The 22,178-nt window shown below is 40.5% G+C and overlaps 1 protein-coding gene across 3 annotated transcripts in view; it reads left to right on the plus strand.

Annotated features, from left to right (window-relative positions):
* syt7a (synaptotagmin VIIa) overlaps positions 1-22,178 on the plus strand; it is a 383,396-nt gene that overhangs the window by 315,617 nt on the left and 45,601 nt on the right. For 2 of the 3 annotated variants that reach the window (XM_055649546.1, XM_055649547.1), the window contains one exon: positions 9,063-9,185. The exons of the other annotated variant lie outside the window; for it this stretch is intronic. In XM_055649546.1, coding sequence (XP_055505521.1) covers positions 9,063-9,185 — 123 coding nt within the window. The remainder of the gene's footprint in view (positions 1-9,062; positions 9,186-22,178) is intronic. 3 annotated transcript variants of the gene reach the window in all.

The raw sequence follows: 22,178 nt of genomic DNA on the forward strand, positions 1-22,178 counted from the left end.
TCCATGTGCGTTAACTATTGTTGTGTCAAATGCATCCATTAAAATTTTTATTTTTGCAAAGATAAGAAATGGAAAAATTATTGCTAATGTGTACACAACTCAATGAAATATGTGCACGCATCAGTCATGATCCCACTATCATGATGTTGTTGCACTAACTACCTGCCACATCTGTGCAGATGTGCACACCTCGAGCAGTTCAACTGGTTTCTCCAATGCAACTACCGCAATCAAATATGGAAAGACTGGAAGTTTATTGAGCTGTTTTTAAGTTTTCAAAAGTTGAAAGGGAAGCACGTATTTGACACAATTCTAGTAATAACATTATAACCAGACTATTTGTTTACCATGAGTGATGCAACATGTGATGTGTATGTGTTTCAGTGAAATAATTAAAGGTGGTTTTAACTGTGGTGATGCCATCTGCTGAGCTGATTTTGCCAAAATATATAATTTACCCTGAAAATGTTACATTGACAAATTCAGTGGTTGTCTTGCTTTTGCAAATTTGTCATATATATGTATAAAAATCAGCACCGTCTCATTAAGATCAAAAATACTATGTGCAGTTTCTTCAGGATAATATTAAAGACCAAAAGAATAAAACCCCAATATTGGAAGTGGACTTTATTAGATAGATATTGTGCCCAAAAAGTTCAGAGTGTGTACAAATTATGAGAGGTGTTCTTGAATGGTTAGCACAGATACTTAAAGAATGAAAGAATTTAAAAAGAAATTGAACCTGCTGATATTGTTTAAGACTATTGCTAAACAAACATCACCTATTCTGCATATACCTGAAATACTTGAACTCTACTGGACTTTATCTTGCACTAAATATTATTCCCTTTATCATGTATCTGTACACTGTGGACGGCTTGATCGTCATCATGTATAATCTGTCTCCGCTGACTGGTTAGAATGCGACAAAAAGCTTTTCACTGTGCCTCGGTACACGTGACAATAAACTAAACTAAAACTAATAATTTTATACATGATCTGTTAATGGCAATATACTACAGTTTTGGTCTTTTGACCAGCAAGTTGTGGTAAAGTCCTAACCCATCTAAACTTCAGAAAGCATCTTGATCTGTGATTTTCAACAAATACCATGGATTTAAACAGTGTTGGTCAGGCATCATGCTAAATTGCTGAATATTCAGCACATCTGCTGTGAACATTTTCCCTCTGTAACTATTGGAGGATTCTGAATGGAAGAAGGTCATTTAATGAATGACCTGGATAGAGTGGATGTGGATAGAATTTTTCTAGTAGCGGGAGAATCTAGGACCAAGGGCACAACCTCAGAATAAAAGGACGTACCTTTAGAAAGGAGATGAGAAGGAATTTCTTTAGTGAGAAGATGGTGAATCTGATGAACTCATTGCTACAGAGGCTGCCATTGGGTATTTTTCAGGCAGAGATTGACAGAAACTTGATTAGTGAGGGTATCAAGGTTTACAAGGAGGGCAGGACAATGAGATTGAGAGTGAAAGATTGGTCATACCGTGATTGAGTGGCGGAGTAGACGCATTGAGCCGAATAGCCAACTTCTGCTACTATGAGATGAACCTATGAACTTATGATTTGCCAAGTATTACTTTCAAGTTAATTCCCATCAAACTCTGCGCTGCGCAGGACAAGAGGATTTTTCCCATCGATTAAAAATAAAAGAGTTATTAGTGTTTAAAAAATGTTGAGATTCTCTCTCCTGAAGGCCACGCCCCTTCCGGAGGGACTATAAAACCCGGTAGTGTTGAGTGCCTCAGTCAGTCTCTGCAAGATGGGTGGGCGAGAGGGTCACGTCTCAGTCTGAGCTGTGAATAACACTGAACACATGTTTACTAAACTGTGAGTGTGGTTTTACTGACCTTGAGTGCCCTTAATATGGTTTGAAAATGTGGTTGGTTTGAAAAAGCACAACAAATGGTTGGTGGTGGTTGGTTTGAAATAAAGCACAGCAAATGGTTGGTGGTGGTTGGTTTGAAATGGCAAATGATTAAAAGTCTAAACTTGACAACTTCCTGTTTGCACTGTATATTGATGTTAGATAAACGCTACCACTTACGGCTGTGATTTTTGGCCCTTACTCCGCCCCCCTCCGCTCATCAGGTGCAGAGGATTCTTCCCATCAATGAAAAATAAAAGTGTTATTAGTGTTTAAAAAATGTTGAGAATCTACTGTCAATCACGCCATGAAGGCCATGCCCCTTCCGGTGGGAAGGGGGAGGGATTATAAAACCCGGAAGTGTGGGTGTGGCTCAGTCTCTGCAAGATGGGGAGAGAGAGGTCACGACTGTCTGAGCTTTGAATCAACTCAACACACTGAATGTCTACTGAACTGTGAGTGTGGTGTTTATGTGGTGTTTATGTGGTGTTTTGTGTGGTTTTATGGTGGTTTTATGGTGATTTCACCCTGCTTGAAATGGTATGAAACTGCATTTGAATGTGGTGGCCTTGCACCCTGCTTGAAGTGATAAGAAATTGCACTTGAATTTGGTGGCCTTGCACCCTGCTTGAAATAGAATTTCAAGGAATAGCCGTGAGTCAACTGCCAGCCCACCAGCTGTGAGTGAGCTGCCAGCACATCAGGCTTGAGTGACTGAGCTGCCACCCCAAGAATCCATTTGGCCCACAATGTCCATACTAGCCCTCTGGAAACCAGTCCCTTCAGCCCACAGTACCTATACTAGCGCTCCAGAAAGCCCCCCCTCCCCCCTCACTGGCCACCAATATTGGAATTGGTGGAGAGGTAGAATATTGCGTTTGGGGACCAGCCCTCCTGTGTGAACATGGGACCCAACGGGTCCCACTTAGTCTAGTATATTTTAAAAGATTATAAAGCAGGAAAGCAATAAAACCTCTAATGATGATAGTGCTAGTGTACAGGGTGATCGCTGGTCACCATGGACTCAGTGGGCCAAAGGGCCTGTTTCTGTGCTGAATTTCTAAAAGTTTAAATTCTGAAGACTTTACGTTGTGATAATGATACAGTGTAATTTGCCATTGGCAAGTTTGGGGTAATCTGGAATTGGAACACAGTTACCTTTCTAATGGTTGCATGAAGAATTAGAGGGTTTGACTTTGAAGAACAAAGAAACATAGTCCACAAATCCAGTTCCCTGCCTTGCCAATATCACCATAGCGGGTATGAAGATTGATTTCCTGGCAATGTGACAATGTTAATTTCTAGATCCAGTTGTCCAAGAACTTGTCCAGGCATTCTCTGACATGAGTAGGGAGGAACAGCAGATGCAGGTTTAAACCGAAGATAGACACAAAAAGCTAGAGTAACTCCGCGGGTCAGACAACATCTCTAGAGAAAAGAAATAGATGACAATTTTGGGTCAAGACCCTTCTTCAGACTAAGAGTCAGGGGAAAGGGCAACGTTTCAAGAAGGATCAAGAAGGATGTTTTTAAAACGTCATCTATTCCTTTTCTCCAGCGATGCTGTCTGACCCGCTAAGTTACTCCAGCTTTTTGTGTCTATTCTCTAACATGACTTGTACTTGCCCAAGTAAAAAATCATCTCTCAATCATAGACAGGACATGTGGCTTGCTTGGTCAGACCATCGCTGGGATAAATAATAGGTGATAATGGTATGCCACTAAGCAGCTGGTGTAGACATTCACAATTGTGAATCACACAGTATGTGATGGAATTATTCAGTGGAATAGACTGTCAGATTAAATTAACCACCTCTGATCCAAAGTTAATTCTTTCCTCTGAAGAGACCATTTGAGGTTTAATTTTAACCACAACCAAGGTCATGATGAGACTGTGCTGGAAGCTATGCATGATTCAACGAGTGTGCATTACTGTTATACTGTAAATAAGCCTGACAATTTGTTTGATTTCATCCAGTTATGTCTGCAGAATGATGTATTACATCCTGGTTAGCAAACCCTGACTGAGTTGATAGGTGAAACGGAATATTGGATTACAAACCATATGATAGAGGCTTCCACGGCCAAATTCCTATTGGTTTTGAACACATGAACTTACTGAAGTCAAGTAAAAAAGACAGAATTTAAGTTCTGAGCAATCATAAATTATAATCAACCATCTACATTCTAGTACCCTGATATTTGGTTCCTGATGGCAGTACAGGTCCACCACCGAATTTCCGGCACCCTTGGTTCCAGAGGATTTCTGGATTATCCGTTTAAAAAACATAGAAAAATAGTTGCAGGAGTAGGCCATTCGGCCCTTTGAGCCAGCACCACCATTCAATAAGATCATGGCTGATCACCTAAAATTAGTACCTCGTTCCTGCTTTATCCCCCATATCCCTCAATTCCTTCAGTCCGAAGAGCTAAATCTAACTCTTTCTTGAAAACATCCGGTTAATTGGCCTCCACTGGGGGGTGGGGGGGGAGGACTGGATTTTAAGTGCACGCTCGTAATTTGTGCCATATTAAATTAAGGTTCCAGACCAGTTGCCAGAGAATCGATGGTGGACCTGTAGGTTGTAGTGTGATAATAAAATACCATCCACAAGCTCTCACAGACTTGCACCCTTTACACTACCTTCCATAGCTTAAAATATTTTCTAAGTGATAAAATGTTTTATTTAATTGTGTCCACTATCTACATTTTCTATAAGCACCAAACACAGGCTGATGGCACTAGAGTCAACAGGGCACCTTGGTCGGATTGGACAAGTTAGGCCGAAGGGTCTGTTTCCGTGCTGTATGACATGGCTATAGTTGAACATCAGGTTCGATGATGAATTTGTTGATGAGGCTGAGCGAGGCTGTCAAGACCATCCCTGGAGGCGTACGCTCATGGACACAGGGACGATTCTGAGCCAGGTGCAAATGCTGAGACCTTCCTTTGTTCTCTGGCTGTGATGACTCAATGCTGTTGACTGCCTTGAAAGTTGATAGACCCTTTTGATCAAAGCCCACTTGCCTGCCCTGTCCTGGGTACGGGACTCCAGCACTCTTGTAGGAACGCCACTGTGCTTGAAGCTATCTTTGATAAAAATCGCTTTGTCGGATGTCCCTAGTTCCAGAGCTCTGGGCAGGAAACTGGTGTGGTGTCGGGGAGCTGTCTATACGGATTACACATTCTGTCCAGCACAACAGTGCCCTCAAGGTCACTGCATTTGTGCTGTACTGTTCTATGTTCTTCAGAAGAAGAAGGGTCCCAGCCGAAAAACATCACCCATCCTTTTTCTCTGGAGATGCTTCCTGAACCTCGGAGTTGCTCCAGCACTTAAAGGATTTCAGTATATGGTGCCTGTGTATATCTGGTCATTGGGTATTCCTACTGGTCCTTTGTTAAAATAACTAGCTTCATTATCACCTTAAAATTTTTAGAGGAAATCTACATGCTTGACAGGCATTTCATGGAATGCTTTACTGCGAAGGTTCTTGAAGGCTTGCATCACATCTGTGAGTTTGCATCCTTCACGTTGCCTGCTGTGTAGTTAAGTCACAGATCCTTTTGCTTTGCTGTGAAACAGAATTGAAAAAGCAGCAAGGAAATGTCAAGCTTACTTCAAGATTCACCTTTCATTAAAGACTGATTTGCAATTACTAGTCCAGCAGCCAAGTTCCTCACTTAAAATTGCCTCCTCTGCTTTAAGCAATGCTACTTCTAATGACTGCATGTAGCACCTTGCCAATTGTGGTATAATTGCTATGATTCAGTGGTATATATGTTCCACTATCTTTCCTCGTGCCAATACAACTGCCAGCTTTCTCCATTCACCTGGCTTTTTTTCCATGTTCTGAATATTTTGTAAAAGATCTCAATGATTCAAATTCCTGGAACGTACAACATTACAACAGAAGAACTGGCCCTTCGGCCCACAATGTCTGTGCCGAACATGATGCCTAGACCATCTCTTATCTACCTGCACATAACACATATCCCTTCATTCCCTGCATATCTTTATCCATTTTCATCTTGAAATATGAAAAGTTATCAGTTTCATCACTGAACTAAAAGCTCATAGGCTTCACTCGTGTTGTGAATTAGTTGGGGATTTTGGCGAAAGACATGAGGAGCTTCTTCCCCATGGCTACCAGACTCTAAACCAATCGTCTATTTCTGACTCCCTTCCCAAGCCATGAACTCTTAACTACCACATTTGATAATCCCATCATTGCACTTTAGTATATATTTTTACACTTTTTTACATTTGATTCAGATTGCTCTGCAATCTTTGCAACGTTTTGCATCCATAGTTGTATCTTTATCCATTTTATCTTTATTGTATCTCACTGAACTAAAATCTCATAGGCTGTTTCGTCTGTGAATTAGTTCATGCGAAAGACATGAGGATTTTGGTGCACCAATGGTGTATTTATGACTCCCTTCCCAAGCCATGATCTAACTACCACATTTCTAAATCATTGCACTTTGTGTATATTTTTACACTTTTTTACATTTGATTCAGATTGCTCTGCAATCTTTGCAACGTTTTGCATCCATAGTTGCATTTATTATTGTATCTGTCATAATCATATACTGTTTACATGGAAACAATGAATTTTGGTGCACCCTGGTGTATATGACAATAAACTGATCTCAATCTAATCTGTTGTGAGCAGTACCCAGCTGTATATCTTCACTAGGCTATTTAAAGACAAAACAAGAAAAGGTTTGAGGAAGGGACCAAAAAATGATTAAAATAATCCTAATTTTGCCTTATTTTGTGTGTTGTGCACTACTATCCTAATATTAATATACTGATTGCATGTTAATCTCCAAGCTGGGGATATAAGAGATTCTCATTTGGTTTAAATATTCCACTATGGGAAAAGAGAATATATTGACATTACATTACACTTCCATCAAATTCTTGGGGTTAATAATGACGTTTTACTAATCCAAGATCAGTAACCAATGACTTTGCCTCATTCCAATGCATACATCAAAATATACTGCCTTGCAGAATGGCCAAAATAATTGGTCATATGAGTCCCATACCTATCAATCAAGTCAGGGTTTATATTTGTTCCGTGGCATCTAAGTCTATCATTCAGCATTTGTTAAGCTGTCTGGAAATGAATAAAGTTTGATGTTATGTTTGAGAACTCAACAATTTTTTCTCCAGGTCTGTAATTCCATTGCTTAGTAAACCCAGAAATTCAATGTGCATAATATGCGATCAGTTTGGCCTCTGTGTTATATCAACCTTCAATGTTGTTGAATATTATTTTGGTGAAAGCATTGTTATCTATTACCTTAAAGACAATCTGGCCCTCCAAATCTTGAGGTTTTGTCATTCCTGATTGTAAATTAGGTTTTTGTTTTGCATGGAGGAGTGCATTTTGATATGTTAAATACAGCATATCGGGTTAATGGGAGAAAAAAAAATCACGTTGTTAGTAGAATAAGAATGCTCAAAAATGAAAGGATAACAATGATCGTTAGAAAACCCAGAGGCAGACGGCATGGATATTTTGTGCAGAAAATGTGATCATTCCTGATTCTGGGGGTATTATGATACTCGCGTGTAGAAGTAATGTTTAACACATAAGTTCTCACCTATTTTCAGCAACTTTTCATGCTATTTCCTCGCACTCAAAAAATATTTTGTATTTGCCTTAATAATTTAATTTTAAAGCCGACAGAGTTGCTAACCCGGTCTGATAATGAATCTTTTTCATGAATGTTGTGAAAGTTGCATCTCTTTCAGCGGTGCCTGGCGATATTCTGCTATAATTTATAACATTTCTCTCCTGTGCTCTCAAATGTGTGCAAGCAAATTTGTACAACCAGTGAACATAATGAACCGTGAATGAGTGTGCAAAAACAGTTTGTTGAATCCTTTGCCACATCAAATTTTGGTCTCTGATTTTTACCAAGATTAACTTCCCATGTAATAGTTCTTTGACCTGATTTCCATCTGGGCTGGAGTTTTTTTAAACTGAAGTTCCCTAGTAAGTTGTAAATAAATTGACTAAAGATGGGCTTCCCTGATAACTCAGTTAAAAAGACCACTACCGAGTTTTAAACTGAGTCATACAGATCAGGAGGGTCCCCCCCATTCGTCCCCCCGGCTGATCTCAGCTTTTGATCTCCAATTTGCCTCAGCACCCTTAGGCTACCAAAAGGAAAATTAATCTTGGGTTCATGCTTATGAACTCTAACGTGCTGTAAAGTGTGTGCGAGTGCAGGGACAGGATCAGACTTAATTGCAGTGCACCCCACACCCCTAGCATTTGCCATCCACAATCACACTTAGACACTTGGATGAGGTGTATGGCAGACACCTGTGGGACAGGATGTTGTCAGCACCTGGAAGGGGAAATGAAGATAAAATTAAGAGTGTTTAAGATCTGAAACTGAAGAATGGTCCACATTATGCATCCTGGTGACATTAATCAGAGGTCAAACATCAAGGTTTTTGGGAGCTGAAATTCAATACGTTTTTTATTATCGATTCTGTGCATTCCAAATGTTTTATACATTGTCTTTATTTTTTAGTTGCAATCTATCTCTAACATGCAATTTATTCTTTTGCAACTTAAACAAACAAGATATATGAGACAGACAGACTTTTCGACTGTGTGGAGCATCACAGCTGAGTCCAATCCTGTCCTCGACTCACCTTGACCCATTCACACTTTCCAGCAGGAGTTATTGGATAACAACCAAGCAGGAACCTTCCTTAGCTCAAGGTACTGAGGCCTATTGTAGTGTCCTTACTACCATCCCTGCTGAGACCAGAACCCTTTTTGTTTCAAATTTGAGAGAACCTTCGTTTGCAGTCTCAGAACAAATCCATTTGAAATAACAATGAATGAGCTTTTAATTTTCTCACGTCATGCATCTGAAAATGCACTGTTCCTTTTTTTGTAACTGAATCTAAAAGGGATCTACACATTCCTTCAAACTCTTATTTTCATGGCATGCACACTTATCTCCAACTTTCCTCTTTCCCATATCGTCCATTTGCATTGTAACCCTAATTCCAAACTAATCCCCTTTGGTACAGTTATGTCCAAACCAGAGTTTTAGCTCTGCCTGTTGTATATTGGAATCTTTCTGTCTGACCTACCTTTCTCTCCCTGCCCTATTCCTCTGAACGGGTTTCCTCAGTGAAGGCCGGATGGTGGTCCTGTCCCTGGTTATGGGTCTGACAGAACAGGATGACTTTGCAAATATCCCCGATCTACACACCAGCAACAGCCAACAAATCCAAGGCACGCAGTCAGACAAAAGGTATGAATCTGACAAAAAAGGAGAAGAAAAACTGATCGCAGTCTAAATTGAGAAGATGAGCAGGAGAATTGAGTGTATGTTGTAGGACACTGTGTGTTGTAGTAATAGTGAATGGGTGCGAGAGCAAGCATTGGTTCAAGTAATGTGTGTATAACATGCTAGTGCCTTAAGAATGTGGAACCACTTCTGTGTGTATGTATTTCTAATATGTGTCAATATTGCAGGAGTAACAACAAAAAAACTATCACAACCCATATGTTAATTCCCAAATGTGGTTACTTTGAGCTTGAATGGGTATCAAATTCCTCCTATGTTGCAAAACATACTTGGCTAATAAATTACTATTTTGATTATTATTATGATTATAATTTGCCATTACAAAAGGCATGAGTTAAAAGCAGAGTTCAGTGCAGAATGATGAAATTGATAGTCAAACTATGAAATATTCATTGGTCAACCAAATTTCCAATCCTGTACTTTTTTAATTCCCAATGTCTGTGAAGTGCAAAACTACTATACTTTAAATGTTGTGGAAACTGATGTGTGGTTTTATTTTTTATTTATAAATGATTTTGAAATCCAGATTTTTCTTTCACTTTCTCTCCATTCCTCTTCTGATCCGTGACTTCATCATAGAATTGCGCTGGGATTATCTGTGCTGATTACTGCCATTACTCTTTTCTTATCAGATATATTGCATCCTCACTTCTCACCACAATTTATCCCAACAGCTATCAGTATATTTTCCATTTCCCATCTAACAGTTACAAGTATTTTATTTTGCCATCATTGACTCCTCCTGCCTCAATTATCTGCTCACAATCATTCTCTCTTTCTTCTGCCCCATGACACCACTAATTTATATCGCTCCCTTGAGCAATATTGGTCTCTTTAGGTCTTCTCAATCAACGCCTAATAGATTTATCTCTGCATTGATCCATCATTTTTACATTGTCCATCTGGGCAATACCTCTTGGCTGACATCTCATTAATAACAACTCTTTCCTCATGCATGGCTTAGAAACTTGTCATAGTTCTCTAGGAAACAGTTAAACCTAGACAATGTTGTTCCATTTTTTTAAGTAGTAACAGGATCTTATGTTCCCTTCTGAGTTATCAGATTGGCATCCTGGTTTTGATTTTCACTGAATAGCAGGCAATATCTGCTGCAGAATAAATCAGTGACTTATTTCAATGCATGCTGCTCAGTAGGGTATTTTCAATTTATAGTGTACCTTACCTATTGACTTGACCATTTCTGTTTGCAAAGCGCATTGATTGGTATTTCTTTTCGATCCATGTAATTCAGCATCAGATCTGAAGTATCTGCCAAGATGATAGATTGTTCGGGTTGCTGGAGGTTTTTGTATGTCCATCTTAGTCATATGTGGAAAGTACATCCAACCATACACACCGTCAAGCTCCAAACATAAGGCTCAGCCACATCTAAATGACAAAATAAATTCTACGATGAGTCGGAATGAATAAGTTGAAGCAAAAGAAATTGGGGTTATGAGAGAAAAGAAGCTGAGACTTGGCTCCTTCAAAGAATTGAACTGATAAATAGGAATCAGCGCCAATGACAACAATGGAAAAGGACAAATGTGATCACAACAACTAGTAGTATTCATGTCATCTATTCAATATATTAATAAACCCCATGCCATTTAATACCTAAAAAACGGAATAGCAAGCCAAATTATCAAAACACAAAGTGCTGGAGTAACTCAACAGGGGTCAGGTAGTAGCTGCGGAGGGAAAGAACAGGCGATCTTTTGGGTCAGGACTCTTCTTCAAGAATTATTAGGATGGACCTTCTGTATGAATAAAATGTGAATTTATAAGAAGTGTCTTAAGTTATCCCAGTCAACATCAGGATAATTGAAGTTGCACAGAGTGGCCTGTATATGTTTTGATTGTTATCATAGCAAATACAGTCCATGTATCTATAGGAATTAGGGTGGCACAGCTGGTAAAACCACTATCTCACAGCGCCAGAGACGCGGGTTCGATCTGGACCTCAGATGCTGTCCGTGTGGAGTTTGTTCATTCTCCCTGTGACTGTGTGGGTTTCCTCCGGGTGTTTCGATTTCCTCCCACATCCCAAAGATGTGCGGGTTTGTAAGTTAATTGACTTTTGTAATATTGCCCCTTGTGTGTAATAACGCCCTTGGGATGCAAAAGTGGGATAACATAGAATTAGTGTGAACAAGCGATCGGTTGATAGGATGGACTTGGTGGGCCAAAGAGCCTGTATCCGTGCCGTATCTCTAAACTAAACTAAAAACAATACTTTTTACTAGGGTGAGATCAGGAAATTCACAACAAGCGAATTTGCATTGTTGAAGCAAGAAACAAAATGAAGAGAGGGGAATGTAAGGGCCACTTTGCAGCTTTCCAAACTAGTCAGGCCAACGAGAGCAAGATGACTGGAAAATGAAACACAATTTGTGCAATGTGTACCACAAGCATGTTGTTATTTTGACTGCCCAAGGGCGCGGAACAACATCTTCCAACGTCACTGTGAAGAGGGAGGATCAGATGTTGTCTCGGAACACCACCTATTTTCGATGGTTTTGAATCGCAGCCTTTTAATGCCAATTTTCCATGATTTCAGCAAACAGCACTTTAACTGAACAAACTGGAAGGCAAGAGTCAGGGATGCTAACAGCCACTAGTTTAAACATTATATTGCCACAATTTCTTTAAGAGACAGTATTGCTTGCATGAATGAACCCGAGTACCTCAAGTAACTGCCAATTGTTCCTGTGTGACCAATCTATTTTTTTCTTCTGTTAAATAATCTCCCTTTTATCAGCAATAAAGCACTGACAATGCTCCATAAAATTGTGCTGTAAATTTGTGATCTGTAATGCATATTTTTACATTATAGAACACAAAGAGGAATGATATTGCTGATACTCTGTGAAATACCGATTCTTGTACAGGAATGAGTTAAAGACCTGTATCTAAATAGTAATCAAAGGGACCCAGCCTGTGGAAATAAAAATCATAATTACTCATTAATTGCTGAGCCATATAAATATTATACATCACTTCACAATCTTCATAAAATTATACATTTTTAATGAGATCTATAAATTTGTGATTGCGAACTGCATAGCTTCTGGACATCAAACAGTGAACTAATCTGGCCATCATTTTTCACAACCAACCCCACTAAAAGTAACATTTGGCATTTAAAAGGGAATGAATAAGAAATATACATTTTCATTGAAGCTTCTCAATACCATCATCAATTTTTTGCTAATAAATGATTAATCAAGAACCTCCAATGATTTCCCTTGCCCGGCAAACATAAAAAATACTTAAATCTCATTTCTAAACATTTTACCGTGAAGATAGGGATATTATCAACAGGACTCACCTTTTTAAAAATACGTTGTTATCGGAAATAATGTCGTATAAATAAGGAGTATCGCCAATTCTATTAAAATGTGCAGCCTGTCCATTCCCTCCGCAGATGCTACCTGACTTGCTGAGTTCCTCCAGCACTTTGTTTATACTTATTGCCCTCGCTATCAGCAGCCAAGACGTAGTTGACTCAAACACATTCCCTGTAAATTTTACAAACAGCCCAATCCATTTTCCGATTAAATTTAAAAGCTTATTTTTTAAAGATAAAACAATCCAACGCAGCCCTCTAGTATAACAACTGAATGAAGCTTGAAACATTCTCCACACTTGGCCACATCTTGTTGGTGTCATTTTGGTCTCACTCAAACATCACCCATTTTCATATACCAACCCATTTTTCACCAAAATTATCCTATTGCTGTTTTTTCAAATAAGAAAAATCCTCGCTTATTTTTATATAATTAATTAGACATGTGTTACTTTCTTCATTGATCAACGGACCCTTTAACGTTGCTTTTTTGTTGTCCCAAGGCATTGTTTCTTCTTTTAATCCAAACCTTGTTTTTTTATAGTCTCAGCTGGGTTGGCATTTTAGTACCTGATTGTTCTTGCATTTTGATAAATTGCCTGCTGTGCTTCCATTTTCCTTAATGGAATAGCACAGAAGTAATTTTAATGTGTTCTTTAAAAAATTGCCTCTGGCACTCGTCTTCCTCATAACAATTTTGTTTTCTTTTTCCAAAATATCATGTCAAATGCTGTGTGGGTTCAGCGAGAAATATGCGAAGGCTGTTCATCCCGCCCTTGCTGTCAAAGATTCATTTTATAAATTCTTCATTAATGTTTATATTGTGAAAATGCTTTGGTAAGCATCTCCCAAAGTAAATACCACCCCCAGCCAGCAGAGTTATTGTGGTACCCACACTATAAAGTGCATATAATTGCAATATGGCAAGCATGTACTGTAAATACAAATAACATTTATAAAATAAATTCAAATGAAACCAATATAGGAATCAAATCATGCTCACACAGTCTGGTCCATCCATCAATTATTTAGTGGGTTGACATGTTAAAAATGTTGTGTGTAGAAGCTCATATTTAACTATACCGTAGAAACAAGGAACTGCACATGCTGGTTTGCAAAGAAAGACACAAAGTGTTGGAATAATTCAGCAGGTCAGGCAGCATCACTGGGGAACATGGATAGGTGACGTTTCAGGTCAGGAGACTTCTATAACTATACTATTTGTTTTCTGTAAGTTTTTACTTCATGTTCTTTCCAACCAACAGCTTTCCATTATATCTTTCCATTATATTTGAGTTTACTTTTTTTTTTTAATAATCCAACTCCACCCAACTCAGTCCAAGTGGCTGAATGAGCCTTGAAACGTTCATGACTTGGCCACAACTTGCTGGTGTCATTCTGGGCTCCCTGGAACATTAGCCATTTCCATACACTGACCCATCTTCTTCCTTACATCTTGATGCCTTGACTCAATTTCCTTTGCTGTACCAACCTTTGAAAAGTGTGTTCAGTGATTCCTGGGGTGGGGGGAACTTTCTCTGGCGCCCACAAAGGTCCTTCACATGCTTAGCTAAGGGCAATTATTAATCATTTATGTTGCATGACGTACCGACATCGTAACTGCCAGCATACAAGTAATAATTTCAGCTAAATTCATTGTCTTGGGTAATAAAAATAACGAGAGATTTGCACTTTTGTAAAACTTATGGAGCCGAACAAACTTCATTCCGTTTCAGTCCATTTACCCCGAAGGTATCAAGATTTGTGCACCAACACTCCAGCCAATTATTTTTCTAATTTTGCTCCTGTTCCTCTCATTCCTTCCAGACATGAAGATCAATGACCATGTATCAATATTGTCCCTATTGCTTTCATGCACACGGCAAACGCTCCACAGCTCAGCTTGTCTCTTAGCAAGGTTTACACTTGTAGTACATCTCACATAATAGACTCTCCCTCGTGTTTCTATTCTTGAACATTATATTCTCTTTGATTTAAATGCACAGAATTATTAAGTATCAAGAGTGTTTAATTGTTATAAGCAGCAGAACAATGAAATTCTCACTTGCTGCAGCTTTGCAGGCTCATGAACGCAATAACACACATATATATATACAATAATCAATGTTGCTGGAAATAAAATCTTAAAATTCAAGGCATTTGAATTTGAAGGATACAGCATGGAAACAGGCCCTTCAGTCCACTGACACGGTACCAATCATTGATCACCCATTCACCTTATTTTACAGGTGCAATTTACAGAAGCCAATTAATCTACAAACCCACTCTTCTTTCTGATGTGGGAGGAAAGCAGAGCATGCGGAGAAAACCCACATTCACAGGGAGAACGAGCAAACTCCACATAGACAGCACACAAGGTCAGGATTGAGCCTAGATCTCTGGCTTTTGTGGCAGAGGCTCTACCAACTGTGCCACTGTGCTGTCCCTGCACACATTTGTTTACATAATTGCACATGAAGATTTTGAAAAAGCCTGCGATCAAATTCTAGGGTTTAGACATTAGTTGGCTCTGCAAATACTGTAAGGTTGCAGGTATTCAAAATGTTTAGGGTAAATATTTACTCTGTGATGAATTGAGAAAAAGGGGACATGATTTTTAAACTTTTAAACTGGAACATTATGGAAACAAAATCAGGAAATACAATTTTCCCCTATAACAGTGATTATAAATATCAGAATCATTTTAATCTGACCATCCCTTTCCCCTAAAATATAATTGCTATCCTAATGTAGATAGGTTATTGCTAGTTGAGAGTATTAAGGAACTTGAAATAAAGGTACATTAATGATACAAGTTAGCCATCTCGCACCTTCCCTTCTTATCTCTGGTCTTTGTTCCAAACATCTGCCTATCATAAAAAAAACCCTCACCCATGTTAACCTCAGCCTGCCATATTTTGTTCTGCCTCTCCCCTTTTCCAGCTTTCCTCTCCCCCTACAATTCTTTTTCTCCAGAGATGCTGTCTGACCTGCTGAGTTACTCCAGCTTTTTGTGACTATCTTCGGTTTAAACCAGCATCTGCAGCCACTCCATGTTCACCATAGATGCTGCCTGAGCAAAGTTACTCCATGTTGTGTTAACCAGCATCTACAGATCCTTGTTTCTACAAGTCAACAGTCGTTTGAATATAAAGTAGGTTCAAGAGTCTCTGTGGAAGTGTACCAGGTGTATGAACAGAGATACCTCTCACATAGAACCTATCCTCTGCCTTTCCTTCTTTGATGTTTATCCCAAGTGATATTCGGAATGGAGGATTGCTGATAGGTTTATCATTGTGAACTAAAATGCTTTGAAATACCTATACCTTGTTTGATAAAGAATCAAAACTAAACCATTCTTGAACAAGGAAGAGAATGAGATCTGGATCTGAATCTTCTGGAAGGAAAATGCTTTCTCATTGGTGGAATACATTCAAGAGTCTGAATTGCCAACTCCAATAATTTATTCTCCTTTCCTCATGGTTTAACTTCAGAAACACATAGTGGTAAACCCAGTGTTCATTTTGAAATTCTCCCCACCCTGATGTGCATCTAATTCTTCCACTATCTAGTCCCTCTTAACCCCACATCCACCCCTCCATTTCCCTTCCACCTATACCCCTTTCTTTGGCTTTACATTTCACTCCACTCTTGATCTGACAAGCTTTTATCTCCTTTTCCCCTCTAGTCTTTGTCACTTCACCCATCTGTCAATCACCCCCCCCCCCCCCCCCCGTCACCTGTATCTTCCTATCACTTGCTCAATATTGTCCCACCCCCACCTCTTTTTCAGCTTTCTTTCCCCTACTATTATCAGTCTGAAGAAGGGTCCCAACCCGAAACATCACCGAGCCGTGTTCTCCGGGGATGCTGCCTGACACGTTGAGTTACTCCAGCACTTTGTGTTTTGTCCAGTTTGAATTGTCCTGTTTGGTGAACAGGCCGTATGCAGACTAAATCACCAGATAGATGTGTGTCATTATTTTACCTGAAAGAGAACAGATTGGCTATTGGTGCAGGCAGTTCTGCACCACAGAGGATTAGATCTCATCAGTAATATTGCCAGGAACAGTGACCCAGTGCACAGTCTGAAGAAGGGTCCTGATCCGAAACATTACCTATCCATGATCTCCAGTGTTGCTGCCTGACGTGCTGAGTTACTCTAGCACTTTGTGGCCAACAATAGTTTTCGCTGTGTCTGTGCACTGTGCCATATCTGGATGTCAGATATATGTCAAATTGACTGATTCCAAAATCTGTGATGGTAGCGACTTGGAATGAATCATCTTTACAGTGCTCCTGGTGACAAGATTGTGACAAACATTGCAACCTTGTCTTTTGCATCACAAGGACTCTGCTGCCTTTGATAGGTGAGACCCATAGTCGCCTCTTCTTGCTAGTTGCTTAATTATCCACCATCATTGAGGTCCTAATATAGCAACCTGTTGTGTTATCGATGACATTACTTGGCTCTATCTATAGCATTATGATGGAGCTATTTTCCATGCACGGCATCCTGGATTATTTGCAGCCAGACATGGTGCTTCTCCTGACATGCTCTTCCACAGCTCGTACTGAACCCGAGTAGATCTTGTTGGATACTTTTGGCCTGCAATCTTAAAGCAAGAAAGCAGGGAACCCAACCCATCATGCCTCTGGTAGCTCCTCAGGAGATCATTCCAGTTAGTGCCAGATTGTGATATTTCCATATTGGTATGATTTATTTTCTTCACTCCATAAGGTACTTCTTTTGAACGTTGCTGTTGAATCAACATCCGCCACTTTAAAACATTGTGTAAATAACTTGCTAAGTCTTTGATTTTACTTGCCTATGAGATGCTTAGCCATGTATTGCTGATAGAAGTGCTGTGCAATTTTGTTGTGGTTAATGGTCCACAGCTGGTTGTGGACGCTGGATATTATTATATTCTTAATCCCAGCTACTTGGCACAGCGTAGGTCATCAAATGCATCAAACCAGAGGAAAAATCCTTGTTTACACAAGGTTGTGAGTTTGTCAAATGCTGGCTTACAAGATCCTTTGTGTACAAGTTCTTTGTTGGCCGTCGTCGGGCAACTGAACCATCCCATCAACAACTAGAGAGCGGCCCTGAGCTACTAACTACCTCATTGGAGACCCTCGGATTATCTTTAATCTGACTTTACTGGATATTATTTTGCGCTCAATGTTATTCCCTTTATCCTGTATCAGTACACTGTGGACGGCTCGATTGTGGTCAAGGATAGTCTATCCGCTGACTGGTTAGCATGCAACAAAAAGCTTTTCACTATACCTCGGTACACGTGACAATAAACAAAACTATACTACATTTTGACTGCTCCACTGCAAAATCTCTTCAAGGTATGCCTACTTTGAAGATGTTATTTTCCTCTATCCAGCGGTTTGAAGAAGCCGAAACATCACCTATCCATGTTAGTTCCTCCCATCTGTGCCCTGCTTGACAAACGGAAGTACACTAGGTGTGTGGACACTGATACCTCACATGGCAATAACTGTTCTAAAGAGATTAGCAGCATCCAATCTCTCTGCTAAAACATGCTTTGGACATTTATGTTTTCAGAATAATAATACAGCTGCCAATGGACATTCCTTCCTTGCAGAACCTTGGCATTAAGATTACATTTTCTCCTCTTGCTGCTGAGAACTGCAAATATGTCTTGCTTCACCCTAACCCATCTCTGATTATTTTCTACTTTAAAACTAAGATTTATTACGTTATTTCTGCCTGGATTTTTCCAAGGACCTCAAATCTCTAGGGCACCCGCCTTAACTTCATCTATATTTCCTTATCATTCTGTAATCTTCTGATATCCATGTTAACTTTCAACTAGCCATTGGATCACCGGACATTGTTTTAATCATCTAAAATTGGGGTGTCTGATTACTGAAGGTAGAGAGGATCGTCTCCATATGCGGTGTCTGTAGTAGGAATACATTACACCTGTGCTCTTTCCTCAGTTAATGTTTTCTTTTCTCCATGATAACACAAGAATAAACTCCACAGGCACCAAAGGGTGTGTTTCTGTGCTGTATCTCTAAACCAGGGGTCTCCAAACTATGGACCGCTGGCCACATCCGGCCCGCCACGAGATTTTATCCAGCCCGCAGCAAGCTCTTAACACGTTCCATGCAGCGAGCTATTTAGTGGGTTCTGTGGTAGCACAGCTTTAGAGATACAGCGCGGAAACAGGCCCTTCGGCCCATTGAAGCGATGCCTGTATGCACTAGCACTATCCTACACACACTCGGGACAAATTCAATTAACCTGCAAACGTGGAGTGTGGGAGGAAACCAGAGAACCCAGAGAAAACCCAGGCAGGTACAAACTCCGTATATAGACAGCACCCATAGTCAGGATGGACCCCGGGTCTCTGGTGCTGTGAGGCAGCGACTCTACCGCTGCTTCACCGTGCCAATGCTCCTGTGTTGCAAAGGCAAGTTGTGTGTGGTGGTAGCATGTGGTGGGGAGTGGAGTGAGGGGGAGGGGGTGGAGTGGGGGAGCTAGTTGTCCGCAGGATCGGGTGTGTAGCGGTCTCCCCCCCCCCCCCTGAGGGTGATCTGTGAACGGCTCCTGCTCCAGCGACGGTGCCTCCCCTCCTCTCTGTCTCTCTCTCTCTCTCCCCCTCCCTCCTTCCCTCTCCCCCCTCTGTCCCGCTTCCTCTGTCACTCCCTCTCCCTTTCTCTCTCTATTCTCTGTGTATTTGTGTATGAGAGGGAGAGAGAGATAGAGAGTGTGAGAGATCCTGCATGTGTGTGTGTGTGTGTGTGTGTGTGTGTGTGTGTGTGGGTGTGTGTGTGTGTGTGTTTTAGTATGTGGGAGTCCACGTGTGCGTTTCTGTGTGTGTGTGTGTGTGTGTGTGACATTTCTTTATATTTTCCTACTGCCCGCAAAATGTGCCAAATATATAATGTGGCCCTCATGCTGAAAAGTTTGGAGGTCCCTGCTCTAAACTAAACTAAACTAAAACCTCTGCTTCTCTGGTCAAAGGCTAGAGGGCATAGCTTTAAGATGAGAGGGGTAAAGTTTAAAGAAGATGTGCGAGGAAAGGTTTTACACAGAGGGTGCAGGGTGCCTGAAACGCAGCCACGGTTGGTGCTGGCGACAGATACGATAAGAGGCTTTTGGATAGGCACATGGATATACAAAGAATGGACGGATGTGTTTCATGTACAGGCAGAGGAAATTAGTGTATCATGGCACCATGTTCAGCACACACTTCAGGTCAGAAGGCCTGTTTCTGTGCTGTTCTATGATCAACCAAGCCTGAAATGAAAAAGAGAAGATGTAAAAACAAGGAACTGCAGTTGCTGGTTAACACACAAAAGGACACAAGGTGCTGGAGCAACTCAACGGGTCAGCAGCATAACTGGCGAACGTGGATAGGTGATGTTTCGGGATGAGTCTGTAAATGGGTCCCGCCACAAAATGCAACTTAGAGTCAGAATGATACAGTGTGGAAACAGGCCCTTCGACCCAACTCGCCCACACCGGCCAATAATGTCCCAGCTACCCTAGTCCCACTTGCCTGCACTTGGTCCATAACCCTCCAAACCTGTCCTATCCACGTACCTGTCCAACTGTTTCTTAAACGATGGGATAATCCCAGCCTCACCTACCTCCTCTGGCAGCTTGTTCCATACACCAACCACCCTCTGTGTGGAAAATGTGATCCCTCGGATTCCTATTAAATCTTTTCCCCTTCACCTTGAACCTATGTCCTCTGGTCCTCGATTCCCCTACTCTGGGCCAAACACTGTGTGCATCTACCCGATCTTCCTCTCATGATTTTATATACCTCTATAAAATCTCCCCTCATCCTCCTATGCTCCATGGAATAGATCCAGCCTACTTAACCTCTCCCTATAGCTCACACCCTCCAGTCCTGGCAACATCCTCGTAAATCTTTACTGAACCCTTTCAAGCTTGACAATATCCTTCCTATAACATGGTGCCCAGAACTGAACACAATATTCTAAATGGAGTCTCAACAACATCTTATACAACTACAACAGGACCTCCCAACTTCTATACTCAATACTCTGACTGATGAAGGCTAAAGTGCCAAAAGCCTTTTTGACCACCTTATCTACCTGCGACTCGACCTTCAAGGAACCATGCACTTGTACTCCTAGATCCCTCTGCTCTACAACACTACCCAGAGGCCTACCATTTACTGTGTAGGTCCTGCCCTTGTTCGACGTCCCAAAATGCAACACCTCACACTTCTCTGTATGAAATTCCATTAACCATTCCTCTGCCCACCTGGCCAATCGATCCAGATCCTGCTGCAATTGTTCACAACCTTCACTATCTGCAAAACCACTAACTTTTGTGTCATCAGCAAACTTGCTAATCTTGCTCTGTGTGTTCTCATCCAAATCATTGATGTTTAAATCCCCTACTACAACAGCCTTATTTGACCTGCAGCTGTCTGCAATCTCCTGGCACATTTGCTCTTCTAATTCCTGTTGACTAGTTGAGGGTCTGTAGTACACCCCCAACAAGGTGATCATCCCTTTCTTGTTCCTCAGATAGCCTAACTAGACAAACCATCCGTAATTCCACCTCTGAACACAGCCGTGTAATCCTCCTTAACCAACAATGCAACCCCCCCAGCGCATATTTTTTCCTCACCCTTGTCTCTCCTGAAGCTGCTTATCCATGTTCTCCAGAAATGCTGCCTGACTCGCTGAGTTACTCCAGTACTTTGTGTTCTTTTCATGAAGAGAGGAATCATCATTTGAAGGTTTAACTAGCCATTGCTTCACAGACCAGTGTTGAGTGTCTCATTTGGTGTGTTTCTATGACTTCATTATGAGATTATTTTTTGCTTCTGGCAAACTTACAAATAATAAAAGCAGTAATGGATGGAGGACTACGTATGTGAGTGTTCAACTCAAGGACTGCACTTCCTGAACATTTAGTTTTGGAATGCTTTCGAAAGTTTGAGGTTGTAAAAATGCACAGTACAAATACCCATTTTTGTCTCACTAATGTCCCAAAACTAAGAAGAAAACCTGAGAGAGATCCAATAACAAGTTTTTGTTGTGACTACAAAGAGAAATATAAAATATATTAGAGCAGCTTTGCCCTGTGCTGTAAGTAGGGTCTACTATTCTCTGTACGTACAAAAAAACATAATACTAGTACAAGTTAAATGTTTATACGGTATATAACTATATTTCCATCTTGAAATGATAACAATAGATCTTGGAGTTCTCTCAACAAATTGAAAGTATAGCTTTAAGAGCCTTTATCAAAACCAAAGAAAGCAAAACAGCAAATACAGGCAAATATAATGTAATTGCCCAGATTTTGTGGACCGGACCACTGGGGTTCCTTAGCCAAGGAGTAGATATTCCTGCCTGTTGTCATAAATTTTCATAGATGTCAGTGAGAGTACAATTTGCAGTATGATAGAGTTGCACTTCACAGATATACAGTCCCACTGCAGATGATTGCAATGCTTTTTTCCTTTATAGCAGACCAAAGTCCATGAATCTTGGTGGATGGAATTTACAAAATAGCTCATACATAGAATGGAGTACGTGTCCTTAAACTTTTT

This window comes from Leucoraja erinacea, chromosome 18, assembly GCF_028641065.1.
Source record: "Leucoraja erinacea ecotype New England chromosome 18, Leri_hhj_1, whole genome shotgun sequence".
In the NCBI taxonomy this organism is placed as follows: domain Eukaryota; kingdom Metazoa; phylum Chordata; class Chondrichthyes; order Rajiformes; family Rajidae; genus Leucoraja; species Leucoraja erinaceus.